Below are 22219 nucleotides of genomic sequence, written 5' to 3' on the forward strand. Positions count from 1 at the left end.
TCCTCTTCTGCTGCAGCTTTTGCTTTTCTGTGTGACTCCCCTTTCAACCATCCCAAAATACCATGGAGTATACACTATACTGTCAATGATCTGTTCCATTTTTTTTTAAGTTTTCTATGCTCTCTTCTCAATTTCAAAATAGAGTTTACATTTGTGCTGGTTTCTAAAATACGACACAAAGAGTGATGAATCAAGTGGCACAGGGGAAAGCGCCCTAGACTAGGGGAAAAAGGACAGAAGTGTGAGTCTGCCACTAATCAGCCATAAGGCCTCAGTCACCAACTCTACCCAAATCCTCCTCTGCCTTTGCCACTTCTACCTCGACCGTGTCTCAGCTGTCTTCCCTGTCCGGATTTCCAACTAATGCTGTCCATTATCCACTTGTACCATTTCACTTCCCCTGCTCACAAAGCTTCTGTTTTACCCTCCACAGCCTCAAGTAGCTAAAGATAACTTTTTTTCTTTGGCTATAGGGCCAGTTAAGGACAAGTAAAAATGCTTATGAGGCTGTTTATTTTTTCAAGAAAATGAAAATGGCTTCATTTAGTGCTATGGTGGAAAACACATATTCTTACCATTTAGATTTGTTTGTTAAATATAAAAATATCAATGAGGAAATCAACACTGCATTTTTAGCCATAAAAATGTTATTAATAACTGAGTATATCTGAAAAGTATCAACTAATGCAACTTTCTAAACTTGCACCCTAAATTTAAATGAAACTGCTCAGTAGCCACTAGGCCCAAAGGATAAGATTAAACTCAACTTCCCCAACCTTCCCACCCATGAGACCCCCACTAGAACCCTTTATCTGGTCTGTGCAGTGACTCTGCCAGGAAAACCTTCAACACCAATGCTCCCACCCCTCTTATGCTCAAGGTCTGGCTCACGTCCACTTCCCCTGATGGCCTGCCTGCCCAAGTTCTTGAACTTCTTTCTCTGAAGTCCTAAAGCACTTTCTAGACCTCTTATATATTCTATCTCACTTACATATTCATTCACCTACTCCAAAATCCTGACTGAGCAGGTGAAGAGTACTACGTTAGTACTTATTCACAACACTATAATGTTAAACATGATTTGACCAAACTAATAGTTTCTTGAAGTCAAAGATCACTTCCATGCTAATATTTGTTGACTGATAAAGAGTTCAACCATCCATTAAATGTAGATTGTTTATGGATTTCTTTTTAAGAACAGAATATACTGACAACAGAATGTGATCTAAATCATACCCTTAAATCATTAGTGTATACATTTCTTCCTTTCAGGAAGTGTTACTGCACATGCAAAAAAAAGGGCAGTGTCGAGACACTGGCATCAACAAACTGTCACATATTAAAAGTTGGAAACCGAGATGCTGCAACTCCTTTCAGTTCTTGTAACTCAAGTCAAAGGAACAAGCACTGCTTGTTACTGTGAACTCTCCCTACAATGTTAGGTCTAAACGAGCCTTAAAGAGCTGTTTAAAAATAAATAGGAGGGCCAGATTCTGGGAGAAAAATACATAGAACATATAGACAAATCTGCTTCCCTAAACTGGCTGTTTAGTTTGGGCTATGCTATTTCCTGCTTAAATTGGTTTCCTGCAATTTGTTAAGGCTGCCAAATACTTAGTGATGTCAGTGATATACTTAAAAAAAAAAATCAGCAAATCTTTCTTATTTTTCCCAGTGACAAGAAATGTACAGAGAAACTTGCACAGTGAGGATAATAATAAAAGTGAGTTCGTTTGTCTTTTTACCCAGATTCATCCTTTTCATCTGCTTGCTAGCGGTTTAGGTAAATACAAATAGCCTCCTAATAACATTCCTGCCTGATTTTTCATATTGACTTGGGGACAGTTTCTTCAGCAATAAGCAGGATCAAATATGAGAGGTCTGACCTCACTATAAGCCAGAAAAACTAAAGGATCAAGGTGGAAAGGAAAAAAAATCAATATCCAACACTGATCTTTAAAATCAAAAAATGAAAGACATTAATGATAAGGTAAGTTTATAACTGCGCAAGGTATCCCTTTATGTCAGCCTAAAAAAAAAAAACATTCCCTGATATAAAAGCAAACCAGCTACATCAGCATCCACGCGGTAGGAGCTCCCAAGAATTGCTGCCACCAGTGCCTGTGTCCCCAGCGTGAACCGGAGTCACCCCCTGCCCCCACCTCTCCAGGACACCCTCCAAGACCAGCACACCCAACCAACTCCATGCAGATGAGCTAACAGAACTTAATGAAGACAGCAGTCATCATTTAAAACATTAATTATCATTTTCTGGTGTTTTTATCCCGAGCTCAATCATAAGCTCCAGGAAAAACTGTACCTGTCTTGATCATCACTGTATATCCTCAGCAGTAGTAGAGGGTTGAGCACATAGTAAATGCTTATATTAAGAAATAATATAGACAGCAATAGTCAGTGCTACCCACCACCAGTCCCTCCCATCAGGAAACTTGCACAAGCCTCTTAGATAGCCTCATCCACCAGAGGGCAGACAGCAGAAGCAAGAAGAACTACAATCCTGCAGCCTGTGGAAGGAAAACCACATTCACAAAAAGATAGACAAGATGAAAAGGCAGAGGGCTATGTACCAGATGAAGGAACAAGATAAAACCCCAGAAAAACAACTAAATGAAGTGGACATAGGCAACCTTCCAGAAGAAGGATTCAGAATAATGATAGTGAAGATGATCCAAGACCTCGGAAAAAGAATCGAGGCAAAGATCGAGAAGATGCAAGAAATGTTTAACGAAGACCTAGAAGAATTAAAGAACAAACAGAGATGAGCAATACAATACCTGAAATGAAAAATACACTAGAAGGAATCAACAGCAGAATAACTGAGGCAGAAGAAAGCATAAGTGACCTGGAAGACAGAACGGTGGAATTCACTGCTGCTGAACAGAATAAAGAAAAAACAATGAAAAGAAATGAAGACAGCCTAAGAGACATCTGGGACAACATTAAACGCAACAACATTCGCATTATAGGGGTCCCAGAAAGAGAAGAGAGAGAGAAAGGACCAGAGAAAATATTTGAAGAGATTATAGTCGAAAACTTCCCTAACGGGAAAGGAAATAGCCACCCAAGTCCAGGAAGTGCAGAGAGTCCCATACAGGATAAACCCAAGGAGAAACACGCCGAGACACATAGGAATCAAATTGGCAAAGATTAAAGACAAGGAAAAATTATTGAAAGCAGCAAGAGCAAAACAACAAATAACATACAAGGGAACTTCCATAAGGTTAACAGCTTATTTCTCAGCAGAAACTCTACAAACCAGAAGGGAGCGGCATGATATATTTAAAGTGATGAAAAGGAAGAACCTAGAACTAAGATTACTCTACCCAGCAAGGATCTCATTCAGATTTGATGCAAAAATCAAAAGCTTTACAGACATGCAAAAGCTAAGAGAATTCAGCACCACCAAACCAGCTCTACAATAAATGTTAAAGGAACTTCTCTAAGTGGAAAACACAAGAGAAGAAAAGGACCTACAAAAACAAACCCAAAACAATTAAGAAAATGGTCATAGGAACATACATATCAATAATTACCTTGAATGTGAATGGATTAAATGCTCCAACCAAAAGATACAGGCTTGCTGAATGGATACAAAAACAAGACATATATATATATGCTGTTTACAAGAAACCCACTCCAGACCAAGGGACACATACAGACTGAAAGTGAGGTGATGGAAAAAGATATTCCATGCAAATGGAAATCCAAAGAAAGCTGGAGTAGCAATACTCATATCAGATAAAATAGACTTTAAAATAAAGAATGTTACAAGAGACAAGGAAGGACACTACAAAATGATCAAGGGATCAATCCAAGAAAAAGATATAACAATTATAAATATATATGCACCCAACATAGGAGCACCTCAATATATAAGGCAACTGCTAACAGCTATAAAACAGGAAATCGACAGTAACACAATAATAGTGGGGGACTTTAACACCTCACTTACATGAATGGACAGATCATCCAAAATGAAAATAAATAAGGAAACAGAAGTTTTAAATGACACAACAAACCACACAGATTTAATTGATATTTATAGGACAATCCAGCCAAAAACAGCAGATTACACTTTCTTCTCAAGTGCGCATGGAACATTCTCCAGGATAGATCACATCTTGGGTCACAAATAAAGCCTCAGTAAATTTAAGAAAATTGAAATCGTTTCAAGCATCTTTTCTGACCACAACGTTATTAGATTAGAGATGAATTACAGGGAAAAATACGTAAAAAACATAAACACACGGAGGCTAAACAATACGTTACTAAATACCCAAGAGATCACTGAAGAAATCAAAGAGGAAATCAAAAAATACTTAGAGGGCTTCCCTGGTGGCACAGTGGTTGAGGGTCCGCCAGCCAATGCCGGGCACGCGGGTTCGTGCCCCGCTCCGGGAGGATCCCACATGCCGCAGAGCGGCTGGGCCCGTGAGCCATGGCTGCTGAGCCTGCGTGTCCAGAGCCTGTGCTCCACAACGGGAGAGGCCAAAACAGTGAGAGGCCCACGTACCGCAAAAAAAAAAAAAAAAAAAAAAAATACTTAGAGACAGATGACAATGAAAACACGACGATCCAAAACCTATGGGATGCAGCAAAAGCAGTTCTAGAGGGAAGTTTATAGCTATACAAGCCTACCTCAAGAAACAAGAAAAATCTCAAATAAACAATCTAACCTTACACCTAAAGGAACTAGAGAAAGAAGAACAAACAAAATCCAAAGTTAGCAGAAGGAAAGAAATCATAAAGATCAGAGCAGAAATAAATGAAATAGAAACAAAGAAAGCAATAGCAAAGATCAATAAAACTAAAAGCTGTTTTTTGAGAAGATAAACAAAATTGATAAACCATTAGCCAGACTCATCAAGAAAAAGAGGGAGAGGACTCAAATCAATAAAATTAGAAATGAAAAAGGAGAACTTACAACAGACACCACAGAAATACAAAGCATCCTAAGAGACTACTACAAGCAACTCTATGCCAATAAAATGGACAACCTGGAAGAAATGGACAAATTCTTAGAAAGCTATAACCTTCCAAGACTGAACCAGGAAGAAATAGAAAATATGAACAGAACAATCACAAGTAATGAAATTGAAAGTGTGATTAAAAATCTTCCAACAAACAAAAGTCCAGGACTAGATGGCTTCACAGGTGAATTCTATCAAACATTAAGAGAAGAGCTAACACCATCCTTCACAAACTCTTCCAAAAAACTGCACAGGAAGGAACACTCCCAAACACATTCTACGAGGCCACCATCACCCTGATACCAAAACCAGACAAAGACACTACAAAAAAAGAAAATTACAGACCAATATCACTGATGAATATAGATGCAAAAATCCTCGACAAAATACTAGCAAACAGAGCCAACAACACATTAAAAGGATCATACACCATGATCAAGTGGGATTTACCCCAGGGATGCAAGAATTCTTCAATATATGCAAATCAATCAATGTGATACACCATTTTAACAAACTGAAGAATAAAAATCATATGATCATCTCAATAGATGCAGAAAAAGCTTTGGACAAAATTCAACACCCATTTATGATAAAAACTCTCCAGAAAGTGGGCATAGAGGGAACCTACCTCAACATAATAAAGGCCATATATGACAAACCCACAGCAAACATCATTCTCAATGGTGAAAAACTGAAAGCATTTCCTCTAAGATCAGGAACAAGACAAGGATGTCCACTCTCACCACTATTATTCAACATAGTTTTGGAAGTCCTAGCCACGGCAATCAGAGAAGAAAAAGAAATAAAAGGAATACAAATTGGAAAAGAAGAAGTAAAACTGTCACTCTTTGCAGATGACATGATACTATACATACAGAATCCTAAAGATCCCACCAGAAAACTACTAGAGCTAATCAATGAACTTGGTAAAGTTGCAGGACACAAAATTAATGCACAGAAATCTCTTGCATTCCTATACACTAATGATGAAAAATCTGAAAGAGAAATTAAGGAAACACCCCCATTTACCATTGTAATAAAGAGAATAAAATACCTAGGAATAAACCTACCTAGGGAGACAAAAGACCTGTACACAGAAAACTATAAGACACTAATGAAAGAAATTAAAGATGATACTAACAGATGGAGAGGTATACCATGTTCTTGGATGGGCAGAATCAATATTGTGAAAATGACTATCCTACCCAAAGCAATCTACAGATTCAATGCAATCCCTATCAAATTACCAATGGCATTTTTTACGGAACTAGAACAAAAAAATCTTAAAATTTGTATGGAGACACAAAAGACCCCGAATAGCCAAAGCAGTCTTGAGGGAAAAAGACAGAGCTGCAGGAATGAGACTCCCTGACTTCAGACTATACTACAAAGCTACAGTAATCAAGACAATATGGTACTGGCACAAAAACAGAAACATAGATCAATGGAACAAGATAGAAAGCTCAGAGATAAACCCACGCACCTATGGTCAACTAATCTATGACAAAGGAGGCAAGGATATACAATGGAGAAAAGACAGCCTCTTCAATAAGTGGTGCTGGGAAAACTGGACAGCTACATGTAAAAGAATGAAATTAGAACATTCCCTAACACCATACACAAAAATAAACTCAAAATGGATTAAAGACCTAAATGTAAGACTGGACACTATAAAACTCTTAGAGGAAAACATAGGAAGAACATTCTTTGACATAAACCACAGCAAGATCTTTTGTGATCCAACTCCTAGAGTAACGGAAATAAAAACAAAAATAAACAAATGGGACCTAATGAAACTTAAAACCTTTTGCACAGCAAAGGAAACCATAAACAAGACGAAAAGACAACCCTCAGAATGTGAGAAAATATTTGCAAACGAATCAACGGAAAAAGGATTAATCTCCAAAATACATAAACAGCTCATGCAGCTCAATATTGAAAAAACAAACAACCCAATCCAAAAATGCGCAGAAGACCTAAGTAGACATTTCTCCAAAGATGTACAGATGGCCAAGAAGCACATGAAAAACTGCTCAACATCACTAATTTTTAGAGAAATGCAAATCAAAACTACCATGAGGTATCACCTCACACCAGTCAGAATGGGCATCATCAGAAAATCTACAAACAACAAATGCTGGAGAGGGTGTGCAGAAAAGGGAAACCTCTTGCACTGTTGGTGGGAATGTAAATTGTTACAGCCACTATGGAGAACAGGATGGAGGTTCCTTAAAAAACTAAAAATAGAACTACCACATGATCCAGCAATCCCACTACTGGGCATATACCCAGGGAAAACCACAATTCAAAAAGACACATGCACCCTAATGTTCACTGCAGCACTATTTACAATAGCCAGATCATGGAAGCAACCTAAATGCCCATCGACGGACAAATGGATAAAGAAGATGTGGTACATATATACAATGGAATATTACTCAGCCTTAAAAAGGAATGAAGTTGAGTCATTTGTTGAGACGTGGATGGATCTAGAGACTGTCATACAGAGTGAAGTAAGTCAGAAAGAGAAAAACAATATCGTATATTAGCGCATATATGTGGAATCTAGAAAAATGGTACAGATGAACCGGTTTGCAGGGCAGAAATTGAAACACAGATGTAGAGAACGAATGTATGGACACCAAGGGGGGAAAGCTGTGGGGAGATGGGGGTGGTGGTGTGATGAATTGGGTGATTGGGATGGACATGTATATACTGATGTGTATAAAACTGATGACTAATAAGAACCTGCAGTATAAAAAAAAACAAACAAACAAGTAAGAAAAACAATAACTTTCTTTGGGCTATTTGTATGGAAATATGTTAATATAAATGTTTCAGACATTACATGAAATTTCTAAAAATCTTATATGTTCTGGTATAATGTTATAAGTCTTAATTCTAGTTATTTCTTTAAAATGTATATCTCAGAAATAACTAAATTTGGGCTTCCCTGGTGGCGCAGTGGCTGAGAGTCCGCCTGCTGATGCAGGGCACACGGGTTCGTGCCCCGGTCCGGGAGGATCCCACATGCCGCAGAGCGGCTGGGCCTGTGAGCCATGGCCGCTGAGCCTGCGTGTCCGGAGCCTGTGCTCCGCAACGGGAGAGGCCACAACAGTGAGAGGCCCGCATACCGCAAAAAAACAAACAAACAAAAAAGAAATAACTAAATTTCCTTGTCAACTGCATTATTATGAACTTTCATCAAATGTTTAACTGTGGTCATTTTTAAGTCTTTTGTCATTTACAGACAGTTCTGGGTGTACTCTGATGCTTTCGCAAAAATGTTCCTATAAAAGGGTTTCATCTTCAAGGAATTCATGGAAAAGACTCTGACAAGTACAGGTTTCTGGTAACTGACTATACTGCTGAACTGAATGAATAAGCATTTTCAGAACTCTAATGGAAAACTGATGAATTCATAAAAGTGCTAACAAAAGATCAAGATGAAAAAAATTAATTACATGGGACTGAGTGAACTGATGAGGATGATTATAATTTTTGTGACTTTGTTTGAATTAAAAAAAAAATCCCACAAGGATTCAGAGGCAAAAAATATACAAATCAATTTTCACTGCAAAGTAAAGGAGCTGTTAACGGTGAAGGATTACTGGACTGAATGTCAATATTATGACATAGTATAAGTGTGTTTCGTGTTTGGTAATTGCAATCATTGTTGCTTTTGTTGTGGTCATCTGTTTACAATGCTTGGTGTCAGTTTATTTATCTCTTGTAAAAATAAAAATAAAAATATATTTAAAAAAAGCAAACCAATGTAGCTGAGATAGCACATAACACAGCAAAGAATTTGAGGCAGCAAGGATACAGTTAAGTTCTTTAGAGCACATTCATTTATTAAAGTGGCATTACAATATGCTGTGTGTCACACAGTATATTATTTTTCCTAAACAGCTTTACATGCAAATACTTACTGCAGTGAGTCACTGATCTGGTTCAAGGTTGGGCAAAAAATAGTTTCAGTAAGTCTTTAAAGGAAATCACTTTCTTACAGCATAAATTATGTTCTCAAAACCATATATATGACAAAACTTAGTTCTTATACCCAGAAATCCTAGCGCTCTCAGTCCATCAACTCTGCCCTGTATTCACACATATGAATAGCCTAGGGGGCTGGTATGAATTAGAGTCCTGCAAGGAAGAAAGCATTTTAACAAATATGAAAAATTCAACTCACAATTAATATATCATTTACCTGACACCGAAAAATGTAGAAAAGGCTGGTGACATTTTTATCCATATTATTTTTGTAGACTTGAAAAATTATTTCATAACACATCTAAATTATAAATCTTAAGAAATCTATTACTGGGTACTAACTAAAACCCCAAACGCAGAAGAGAACATTAACTTTGAGGCTGTGTACTTGTAGAAACATATTCTTTAAATTTTAAGAAGAACAAATCTTTGTTAATTTGCACAATCATTGTCTAACTGCATTCTGAACCTAAAGGCAAGATCACTTCAAAAGAGTATGTCAAATATTAGTTCTTTTCTTAGGTTGGGCTGGAATGAGTAATGGAAATATCCTCAAAGAGCCTGAGCTATTAGCCTTGTTGAGCTTTTTTCACATCACAGTGCAGACAGAAAAAGCAAGTATTTGTATGGCATATGAGGGTACACAGGTGTTCACCAGCTACCCTGAATCTAAGAAATCAATTCCTCCAACACACTCATAACACACAGGTTAGGAAGCTGTGCTCAAGACTGAGGTGAAGACAATAGACCTCAGGGAAATACTTCCTGGCATCCATTTACCCACAATCCTGGGGGAGCTGGGGTGTGGAAAAGGCAGGAAACTAGATTCACAAACACACAGAGCTGTCTAGCTCCACAACCTCAGTCACCACATCATTAAAATCACCTGATGAAGCTCACAAGGCCAAGCACTGATAAAATCTAGACTAAAGCTGTGCAAGAGAACTTTCTGCAATGATGAAAATATCCTATACTGCACTGTCCAATATGGCGGCCACTAGCCACAGGTGGTTACTGAGCACTGAAGGGTGACGAGTGTGACACAAGAGATGAAACTTTTTATTTCATTTTAATTAATTTTAATGTAAATATTAATAGCCACATGTGACTAATGGCTACCATTTAGAGAGTGTAGTTCTAGCCTGACCAACAAAACACAAGGTGGCATTCAAAGAGTTTTCAGTGCCCAGGCTGGTCATGGACCAGAGTTCATCAGTCATGTCAAATCGAGCAATGGGAAGGGATGGATCCCTCAGCATAGGCAGAACTTATCTCAACGTCAGTGTCACACTCTGCAGGCCACACCATGAGCATTTATAGAAAGCCTCCCCACCCACACCCACTCTTTCAAACTCTCCTTTTAAGAAACCAACCCAAGAAGGAAAACACTTCCTCTCCTTCAACTCACTGTTGTACATGAGCAAATATGGGAGCAAGCTAGAAGCACCAACAATCCCTTACAGAAAGGTGCTTTCCTAAACTCAAGCAGAACATCACTAAAAAGCAGCTCTCTCCCTCCAACTAGTTTCTGTCACATCCTTTCTACAAATGAAGCAAGATGTCATTCAAAAGATAATAAACCAGGGTGGTGTACTGCATTTGCTCTGGAGTCAAACAGACTTGAATTCAAGTATCACCTCCACTGCTCACCAGCTGTGTGACTTTGGGCAAGATAATTAATCACTTCCAGTCTCAATTTTCTTCCATGTAAAGTGGCTTAATACAGTACCTTCTTCACAGGATTATACAGATTACACAAACTAGACATAAAGGATTTAACAGAGTACGTAATAAACATTACTTAAATGTGATTTATTACTATTCCATCATTAGTTCACCATCACCATCCTATATCCTTAACATAGTAGGTAGAAAAGAAATCTACCTAGGGACTTCCCTGGTGGTCCAGTGGTAAGGAATCCGCCTTCCAAAGCAGGGGATGCAGGTTCAATCCCTGGTCGAACCCATTATGATCCCACATGTCGCAGGGGAACTAAGCCCACATGCCACAACTACTGAGCCTGCACGCCTCAACTAGAGAGGCTGCATGCCACAAACTACAGAGCCCACGCACTCTGGAGCCAGCGTGCCACAACTAGAGAGAAGCCCGCGCACCACAACGAAAGATCCCACATGACTCAATGAAGAGCCCGCATGCTGCAACTAAGACCCAACGTAGCAAGAATAAAATAAATAATTTTTTTAAAAAAGGGAAAAAAGAAATCTACCTAGAACAAAGCATATTTTAGATCAAATTCCAATTTTTAAAATATCCATATGTCAGAAGATAATGTTGGAAAAGCAGAAAGGGACAAGTCATGCTGTACCTCAGAAGCCAAGAAAAGCAATTCAAATTATATTCTAAGTACCATGGAGATCTACCGCTAGGATATGATATGAGCCGATGTATTTTTTTTAAAGATTGCTGAGGCCTCTGTGTGCTTGGCAGAGCATAGAGGGAGGACAAGAGTGGAAACAGGGAGCCAGTTAAGAGGCTTCAGCAAAAGACAAGGTAAGAGATGGTGGTTACCTCGATTGGAGCTGCAGCAGTAAAGATAGACAAGCAAAGAACATATCCAAACATATTTTGGAGATGAAGCTGACAAGACTAACTAATGGTCTAATATAAGAATTAAGAAAGGGACTTCCCTGGTGGTGCAGTGGTTAAGAATCCACCTGCCAATGCAGGGGACACAGGTTCGAGCCCTGGCCCGGGAAGATCCCACGTGCCGCGAGCAACTAAGCCCACGCGCCACAACTACTGAGTCTGTGTTCTAGAGCCCGTGAGCCACAACTACTGAGCCGACATGCCACAACTACTGAAGCGCACGCTTAGAGCCCCTGCCCCGCGACAAGAGAAGCCACCACAATGAGAAGTCCATGCACCACAATGAAGAGTAGCCCCCGCTAGCCACAACTAGAGAAAGCCCACACGCAGCAACGAAGACCCAACGCAGCCAAAAGTAAGACATAAAATTTTTAAAAGATCTGTAATCCCGATTATAAAAAAATAAAATAAAATAATTTTTTTAAAAATTCAGAAAAAAAGAGGAAACAAGGATGAATCCCAGTGCCATTTACTGGGAAAGATAAAGAGGAGAAGCAACTCTGAAGAAGAATAAAAAGGTTTGTTTTGGATCTGCTAAGTTGAAGAATTTTAAGTGGAGATGTGAAGTAGACAATTGTCGGAGTCAACTTTCAAGGAGAGGTCAAGGCTAGAGATACAATTTTGGGAGTCACGGGCATCTACACAATGATTCAAAAGGCATACAATTCAAAAGGCATACATATAATGATGACATTAGTGGAAATCAGCAAAGAAGACTAGACTGAGGATGCAAGTAAGGTAGAAGGAAAACCAAGAGTGTGGCCCAGAAGCCAAAAAAAGGGTTTCCAGCAGAGGGGGTGGTCACTTTCTTTCTAACCTTAATAAACGATGAACACTTCTTAATGCTAAACAAAAAGTTTGCAAAGGACAAGAACTATTTCTTATTCATCTTGGCACCTTCTGCTCTAAATACATCAGAAGTTCAACTCATCTTTCTCAAGGTATTTCAGTCTGTAGCCAGATTTACCACACAATACCCCTTTCTAACAAATAATGAAAATTCTCATTTAGTCCAAGATTAATCATCTCAACTATTTTCTCATTGCCATTTCACCAAAAAACAGCATGTCCATCCATCAAATTTAGCAGCAATAAGAACAGTGCCAGGGGCTTCCCTGGTGGTGCAGTGGTTGAAGGTCTGCCTGCCAATGCGGGGGACACGGGTTCGAGCCCTGGTCTGGGAGGATCCCACATGCCGCGGAGCAACTGGCCCCATGAGCCACAATTACTGAGCCTGCGCGTCTGGAGCCTGTGCTCCGCAACAGGAGAGGCCACGATAGTGAGAGGCCCGCGCACCGCGATGAGGAGTGGCCCCTGCTTGCCGCAACTAGAGAAAGCCCTCGCACAGAAACGGGGAGCCAACACATCAATCAATCAATCAATCAATCAATCAATAATTAAAAAAAAAAAAAAGAACAGTGCCAGACACATAGCAGGTGCTCAGTAAATATTAGTTGGATGACTAAATGGACAGGGTAAGAGAGAGAAAAGGAAAGAGAAACAGTCTCTTATCCTACAGGATAAGAGAGATAAAATGAGACAATAATTCTCTATGGATTTCATTTAACATTATATTTTCCTCAATAATTATAGTCTTAATAAGGAATAAACTTAATAAACTTAAAGAAATCTATTAAGATAGTAAAGTCATTAGAGATTTTCATCTGAAAACAATAAATCAATATCTTCTTTTTTTTTTTTTTGCGGTATGCAGGCCTCTCACTGGTGTGGCCTCTCCCATTGCGGAGCACAGGCTCCGGACACGCAGGCTCAGCGGCCATGGCTCATGGGCCCAGCCACTCTGCGGCATGTGGGATCTTCCCAGACTGGGGCACGATCCCGTGCCCCCTGCATCGGCAGGTGGACTCTCAACCACCGCACTACCAGGGAAGCCAATATTTTCTAAGTTCAATTTTTTTTAATAAATATTTACTCCCAAACCTCTCATATCCCTATAAGTAATTCATTTTACACAAAAAGATATGAAATAACCTTCCAAAGCCTAACAGAGGATTCAGGAGCTGGAAGAGAAAAAACATTCCCAAAGACTGTTTGAAAGTAGATTCATTCCACTTTTAGTTCAAGAATTTTAAAAGAAACCCTGGTACTAACCAATACAGTCGGCTTTCCATATCTGCAGGTTCCGTATCCACAGATTCCACCAACCACAGGTTGAAAATATTCAGGAAAAAAAAAAAATTCCAGAAAATCCCAAAAAGCAAAACTTGAATTTGCCATGCAGGCAATTATTTACTTGGCATTTACAGTGTATTAGGTATCATAAATAATCTAGAGATGATTTAAAGTATATGGGAGGATGTGCATAGGTTATAAGCAAGTACTACCCATCTGATATAAAGGACTTGCACATCCATGGATTTTGGTATCCAAGGGGGTCCTGGAACCAATATCCATGGATACCAAAGGAAGACTATTGCCCCATAAAAAGTCGAACATCCAAAAAACAAAAGACAGAAGTGCAGAAGAACTTGACTATTGAGTGAACTTTACCACATAATTTTTCTGCTAAGAACTCAGAAATTAAAATTCTGAAATACCTGAGGCACCATAAGCACCAGAATACCGCTGAGACTTCGGACCAGATGGAGAGGTTTCCTTCATACGATCAATCACATTTTCCGAAAGCTGAAAAAGCAACGTCAAAATAAAATCAATTATAAAAGAACAAGAAAGAAAACAGTACAATAGCATCCAAGTAATTCAGCCATCCATATCAGTATGTGTAACAAATGCCCTGAAGAAATCAGACTAAATCTAATAGCTATAACACTAAAAGCAAGTAAGAACAATTTTAAGATTTCAAGATGCACCCCACAGCACTACTTCATTTCTTCTAATGCACTGCTAATTGCTCATTATAAATAACTCTTTTCCTCATTTTATACTGTGCACTAAATTGTAATCTCTGAGAAAATGTAAGCCATCAGAACTCCTTCGACTTTCCTCCCCCCGTCCTACAAATTAAGCTTGCAGCAGGCCTTAGCTCCTTCTTTCCCTCCAGCCCCAGATGAAATGGTGTCCCTCCCCCCCCACCCAGTTCAAGGCTAACCACAAACAATCCCTCTTTCAACAGATTTCATTATGCAACAACTTTGTGCCAGCCAGCTATGGGTGGCTGAAGTCATCAAGGTGCTTAAAGTCAAGAAGAAACAGACAGTCATCATGCATTTAAATATAATGTGAAGGATGTGACTTAATTCAGTTGGCCTGTAATGGAAGGGCTGACAGCACAATGGGCAGATGGGCAGGGCATCTAGACAGGCTGTGGGGGTGGGGTTGAGCTGGGGGCTGAGAAGGATGAAGAGTACTTAGAAAGAGAAGGAGTAGGATATGAGTACTCTAAGAGAGGACTGCATGAAGCTATAGTTACGCAGCAGGGCTTATCCGCGTAGCAAGGGGAAATATCAAGCAGGCAGTTGGCAACAGGGCAGGGGCTCTGAGGAACACTCAGGCTAGGAGATTTGAGAGTCATCAGCCCACAATCCCCACCCCCGCAACTTATCAGATCATCCTTTTTTATTTTCTTTATAGCACTTACCACTGTCTGATTCTTTCTTGTTTATTGCCTGCCTTTCTCACTAGAAAGAAAGCTCCAGGAAAGCATGGATTTGGCTGTCCTGTCTAGTATTATATCCCCAGAGCCTCAATAAGCCTGGTTAAATGAGTGAATGGTTAAATAAGTGAAACTATATGAATGAATAAAAGAATGGCTGAAGCAGGAAGCTGAGGAGGGGGCTTAGTGAAAGGGCAGGTGGAGAGGGAAATAAGATTCTAGATTTTGAAGACTCTTAGTAAATCCTTCAAGTTAGGGAGTTGAACTAGATCCTGAGGATGGGCACTACTGAAGGATTTTAAGCAGGGTAATGACACAATCAGACTTGCATTTTAGAAAGATCACTCTAGCTACAGTGTGGAGAACAGACTGAAGGGGGACAAGAAAAGAAGAGGACCCCTGAAGGACGCTAAAGGACCAATTAAGAAGCTATTAAGCATATGTCCACACAAAGACTTGCCTGGGAACGTGCAGAGCAGCATTACTCATAATAGCAAACAAATACCCATCTTCCAGTGAATGGATAAACAAAACATATATCCATACAATGGACTACAATTCATCAATAAAAAGAAGTGAAGTTCTGATAGATGCTTCTATATGGATAGACCCAAAAAACAACTAAGTAAAGGAAGCCAGACACAGAAGGCCACATATTGTATAATTCTATTTACATGGAATGCCCAGAAAAGGTAACTCTATACAGACAGAAAATAGGTTAAGTGGCTGCCTAAGGCTAGGATAAGAATAAAGATTAACTAGAACATGAAGATTTTACTGGGATGATGAAAATATTCTAGAACTGGACTGTGGTGATGGTTGCACAATTTTGCAAATTTATTAGAAAGCGTTGTACACAGAAAACAGGTGAATTTTATATGTAAATTACACCACAATGAAGTTGTTTTTAAAAAAATAAAAAACATGTTCCAGGGAGAACACATTCAAAAGATATTTAGGATCCAAAATGGCTAACCTTCACTGAGTGCTTATTATGTGCCAGGCACTTCCACTAAACTAAGCACTTGACCCATTTAATCCTTCACAATCCTGAGATACTTTTATTACCTCCATTGTATAGGTGAGGAAACTGAAGCAAAGCCAGATTAAATAATTTGCATTGGATCTTACAAGTTGTCAGCAATGCAGGCAGGATTCAAACCCAGGAAGTCTGAGTGTCAAGGTCACAGTCAGCTATCCCCTTCACTGCCAGATTCATTGTCTGACTAGATGAGGGCGAAGCAGAAATCATCAAGAAGGTTTCCAGGTCAAGTAATGGGGTGATCCGCCTCCCACATCCTTAAGAACCTTCTTCCAGTTTCCACTTCCTTAACACACCACTCTCTGGCTTGTAACCCAATATAGCAGAGAAAATGTTCCAGTAAAAGTCACCACTGATCAAATAAATAACCTTCTATATTTATGTTTATATAAATAAATATCTTTTTTATTTATACTTATAAAGCACCTAATTTATGACTTCCCTTTGGTCACTCCCCTCTTCCGAAAACCCCTCCCCTGCTTTTCCAACATCCCTTCCTGCTTGTCCTAGGACTCTGGCCGAGTCTTATCTCTTCTGCAGGCTTCCCCTCCCCTTAAATGCTAGAGGTCCCCACATTCTGTTCCTTGCCTTGATTTTCTTCTCACTCTACATGCTCTTGCTGGTACTCTCATTCACTCCCTTGATTTTTTTTTTATTTATTTTTTTATTTTTTGCTTTATAACAAATTTAATCAGTTATACACATACATATGTTCCCATATCCCCTCCCTTTTGCATCTCCCTCCCACCCTCCCTATCCCACCCTTCCAGGCGGTCACAAAGCACCGAGCTGATCTCCCTGTGCTATGCGGCTGCTTCCCACTATCTATCTACCTTACGTTTGGTAGTGTATATATGTCCATGCCGCTCTTTCACTTTGTCACAGCTTACCCTTCCCCCTCCCCATATCCTCAAGTCCATTCTCTAGTAGGTCTGTGTCTTTCTTCCTATCTTACCCCTATGTTCTTCATGACATTTTTTTTTCTTAAATTCCATATATATGTGTCAGCATACAGTATTTGTCTTTCTCTTTCTGACTTACTTCACTCTGTATGACAGACTCTAGGTCTATCCACCTCATTACAAATAGCTCAATTTCATTTCTTTTTATGGCTGAGTAATATTCCATTGTATATATGTGCCACATCTTCTTTATCCATTCATCTGATGATGAACACTTAGGTTGTTTCCATCTCCGGGCTATTGTAAATAGGGCTGCTATGAACATTTTGGTACATGTCTCTTTTTGAATTATGGTTTTCTCAGGGTATATGCCCAGTAGTGGGATTGCTGGGTCATATGGTAGCTCTATCTGTAGTTTTTTAAGGAACCTCCATACCGTTCTCCATAGTGGCTGTACCAATTCACATTCCCACCAGCAGTGCAAGAGTGTTCCCTTTTTTCCACACCCTCTCCAGCATTTATTGTTTCTAGATTTTTTTGATGATGGCCATTCTGACTGGTGTGAGATGATATCTCATTGTAGTTTTCATTTGCATTTCTCTAATGAGCAAAGATGTTGAGCATCCTTTCATGTGTTTGTTGGCAGTCTGTATATCTTCTGTGGAGAAATGTCTATTTAGGTCTTCTGCCCATTTTTGGATTGGGTTGTTTGTTTTTTTGTTATTGAGCTGCATGAGCTGCTTATAAATTTTGGAGATTAATCCTTTGTCAGTTGCTTCATTTGCAAATATTTTCTCCCATTCTGAGGGTTGTCTTTTGGTCTTGTTTATGGTTTCCTTTGCTGTGCAAAAGCTTTTAAGTTTCATTAGGTCCCATGTGTTTATTTTTGTCTTTATTTCCATTTCTCTAGGAGGTGGGTCAAAAAGGATCTTGCTGTGATTTATGTCATAGAGTGTTCTGCCTATGTTTTCCTCTAAGAGTTTGATAGTGTCTGGCCTTACATTTAGGTCTTTAATCCATTTTGAGCTTATTTTTGTGTATGGTGTTAGGGAGTGATCTAATCTCATACTTTTACATGTAGCTGTCCAGTTTTCCCAGCACCACTTATTGAAGAGACTATCCTTTCTCCACTGTACATTCCTGCCTCCTTTATCAAAGATAAGGTGACCATATGTCCGTGGGTTTATCTCTGGGCTTTCTATCCTGTTCCATTGATCTCTCTTTCTGTTTTTGTGCCAGTACCATACTGTCTTGATTACTGTAGCTTTGTAGTATAGTCTGAAGTCAGGGAGCCTGATTCCTCCAGCTCCATTTTTCGTTCTCAAGATTGCTTTGGCTATTCGGGGTCTTTTGTGTTTCCATACAAATTGTGAAATTTTTTGCTCTAGTTCTGTGAAAAATGTCAGTGGTAGTTTGATAGGGATTGCATTGAATCTGTAGATTGCTTTGGGTAGTAGAGTCATTTTCACAGTGTTGATTCTTCCAATCCAAGAACATGGTACATCTCTCCATCTATTTGTATCATCTTTAATTTCTTTCATCACTGTCTTATAATTTTCTGCATACAGGTCTTTTGTCTCCTTAGGTAGGTTTATTCCTAGATATTTTATTCTTTTTGTTGCAATGGTAAATGGGAAGGTTTCCTTGATTTCACTTTCAGATTTTTCATCATTAGTATATAGGAATGCCAGAGATTTCTGTGCATTAATTTTGTATCCTGCAACTTTACCAAATTCATTGATTAGCTCTAGTAGTTTTCTGGTAGCATCTTTAGGATTCTCTATGTATAGTATCATGTCATCTGCAAACAGTGACAGCTTTACTTCTTCTTTTCCAATTCGGATTCCTTTTATTTCCTTTTCTTCTCTGATTGCTGTGGCTAAAACTTCCAAAACTAGGTTGAATAAGAGTGGTGACAGTGGGCAACCTTGTCTTGTTCCTGATCTTAGTGGAAATGGTTTCAGTTTTTCACCATTGAGGACGATGCTGGCTGTGGGTTTGTCATATATGGCCTTTATTATGTTGAGGAAAGTTCCCTCTATGCCTACTTTCTGCAGGGTTTTTATCATAAATGGGTGTTGAATTTTGTCGAAAGCTTTCTCTGCATCTATTGAGATGATCATATGGTTTTTCTCCTTCAATTTGTTAATATGGTGTATCACATTGATTGATTTGCGTATATTGAAGAATCCTTGCATTCCTGGAATAAACCCCACTTGATCATGGTGTATGATCCTTTTAATGTGCTGTTGGATTCTGTTTGCTAGTACTTTGTTGAGGATTTTTGCATCTATGTTCATCAGTGATATTGGCCTGTAGTTTTCTTTCTTTGTGACATCCTTGTCTGGTTTTGGTATCAAGGTGATGGTGGCCTCGTAGAATGAGTTTGGGAGTGTTCCCCCCTCTGCTATATTTTGGAAGAGTTTGAGAAGGATAGGTGTTAGCTCTTCTCTAAATGCTTGATAGAATTCACCTGTGAAGCCATCTGGTCCTGGGCTTTTGTTTGATGGAAGATTTTTTATCACAGTTTCAATTTCAGTGCTTGTGATTGGTCTGTTCATATTTTCTATTTCTTCCTGATTCAGTCTTGGCAGGTTGTGCATTTCTAAGAATTGGTCGATTTCTTCCAGGTTGTCCATTTTATTGGTAATAATCTCTCATGATCTTTTGTATTTCTGCAGTGTCAGTTGTTACTTCTCCTTTTTCATTTCTAATTCTATTGATTTGAGTCTTCTCCCTTTTTTTCTTGATGAGTCTGGCTAATGGTTTATCAATTTTGTTTATCTTCTCAAAGAACCAGCTTTTAGTTTTATTGATCTTTGCTATCGTTTCCTTCATTTCTTTTTCATTTATTTCTGATCTGATTTTTATGATTTCTTTCCTTCTGCTAACTTTGGGATGTTTTTGTTCTTCTTTCTTTAATTGCTTTAGGTGCAAGGTTAGGTTGTTTATTCGAGATGTTTCCTGTTTCTTAAGGTGGGATTGTATTGCTATAAACTTCCCTCTTAGAACTGCTTTTGCTGCATCCCATAGGTTTTGGGTCGTCGTGTCTCCATTGTCATTTGTTTCTAGGTATTTTTTAATTTCCCCTTTGATTTCTTCAGTGATCACTTTGTTATTAAGTAGTGTATTGTTTAGCCTCCATGTGTTTGCATTTTTTACAGCTCTTTTCCTGTAATTGATATCTAGTCTCATAGCACTGTGGTCGGAAAAGATACTTGATACAATTTCAGTTTTCTTAAATTTACCAAGGCTTGATTTGTGACCCAAGATATGATCTATCCTGGAGAATGTTCCATGAGCACTTGAGAAAAATGTGTATTCTGTTGTTTTTGGATGGAATGTCCTATAAATAGCAATTAAGTCCATCTTGTTTAATGTATCATTTAAAGCTTGTGTTTCCTTATTTATTTTCATTTTGGATGATCTGTCCATTGCTGAAAGTGGGGTGTTAAAGTCCCCTACTATGATTGTGTTACTGTCGATTTCTCCTTTTATGGCTGTTAGTATTTTCCTTATGTACTGAGGTGCTCCTATGTTGGGTGCATAAATATTTACAATTGTTATATCTTCTTCTTGGATAGATCCCTTGATCATTATGTAGTGTCCTTCTTTGTCTCTTCTAGTAGTCTTTATTTTAAAGTCTATTTTGTCTGATATGAGGATTGCTACTCCAGCTTTCTTTTGGTTTCCATTTGCATGGAACATCTTTTTCCATCCCCTTACTTTCAGTCTGTATGTGTCTCTAGGTCTGAAGTGGGTCTCTTGTAGACAGCATATATATGGGTCTTGTTTTTGTATCCATACTGCCAATCTGTGTCTTTTGGTGGGAGCATTTAGTCCATTTACATTTAAGGTAATTATCGATATGTATGTTCCTATTCCCATTTTCTTAATTGTTTTGTGTTCGTTATTGTAGGTCTTTTCCTTCTGTTGTGTTTCTTGCCTAGAGAAGTTCCTTTAGCATTTGTTGTAAAGCTGGTTTGATGGTGCTGAACTCTCTCAGCTTTTGCTTGTCTGTAAACGTTTTAATTTCTCCATCAAATCTGAATGAGATCCTTGCTGGGTAGAGTAATCTTGGTTGCAGGTTTTTCTCCTTCATCACTTTAATTATGTCCTGCCACTCCCTTCTGGCTTGTAGAGTTTCTGCTGAGAGATCAGCTGTTATCCTGATGGGGATTCCCTTGTGTGTTATTTGTTGTTTTTGCCTTGCTGCTTTTAATATGATTTCTTTGTGTTTAATTTTTGACAGTTTGATTAATATGTGTCTTGGCGTATTTCTCCTTGGATTTATTCTGTATGGGACTCTCTGTGCCTCCTGGACTTGATTAACTATTTCCTTTCCCATATGAGGGAAGTTTTCAACTATAATCTCTTCAAATATTTTCTCAGTCCCTTTCTTTTTCTCTTCTTCTTCTGGAACCCCTATAATTCGAATGTTGGTGTGTTTAATGTTGTCCCAGAGGTCTCTGAGACTGTCCTCTGTTCTTTTCATTCTTTTTTCTTTATTTTGCTCTGCAGCAGTTATTTCCACTATTTTATCTTCCACCTCACTTATCTGTTCTTCTGCCTCAGTTATTCTGCTATTGATCCCATCTAGAGTATTTTTTATTTCATTTATTGTGTTTTTAATCGATGCTTGATTCATCTTTAGTTCTTCTAGGTCCTTGTTAACTGTTTCTTGCATTTTGTCTATTCTATTTCCAAGATTTTGGATCTGGGAAATAGAATCTTGAATCATCTTTACCATCATTATTCTGAATTCTTTTTCAGGTAGACTGCCTATTACCTCTTCATTTGTTAGGTCTGGTGGGTTTTTATCTTGCTCCTTCTCCTGCTGTGTGTTTTTCTGTCTTCTCATTTTGCTTATCTTACTGTGATTGGGGTCTCCTTTTTGCAGGCTGCAGGTTCGTAGTTCCCGTTGTTTTTGGTGTCTGTCCCCAGTGGCTAAGGTTGGTTTAGTGGGTTGTGTAGGCTTCCTGGTGGAGGGGACTAGTGCCTGTGTTCTGGTGGGTGAGGCTGGATCTTGTCTTTCTGGTGGGCAGGTCCACGTCTGGTGGTGTGTTTTGGGGTGTCTGCAGACTTTTTATGATTTTAGGCCACCTC

The 22219-nt window shown here is 38.9% G+C and overlaps 1 protein-coding gene across 1 annotated transcript in view; it reads right to left on the reverse strand.

Annotated features, from left to right (window-relative positions):
* The window catches only part of CHCHD3 (coiled-coil-helix-coiled-coil-helix domain containing 3), a 311474-nt gene that overhangs the window by 281010 nt on the left and 8245 nt on the right, over positions 1–22219 (reverse strand). The window contains exon 2 of the mRNA XM_081244862.1: positions 14154–14241. Coding sequence (XP_081100988.1) covers positions 14154–14241 — 88 coding nt within the window. The remainder of the gene's footprint in view (positions 1–14153; positions 14242–22219) is intronic.

This window comes from Mesoplodon bidens (genome assembly GCF_964165515.1).
Source record: "Mesoplodon bidens genome assembly, chromosome: 9".
NCBI classification, from domain to species: Eukaryota; Metazoa; Chordata; class Mammalia; order Artiodactyla; family Ziphiidae; genus Mesoplodon; species Mesoplodon bidens.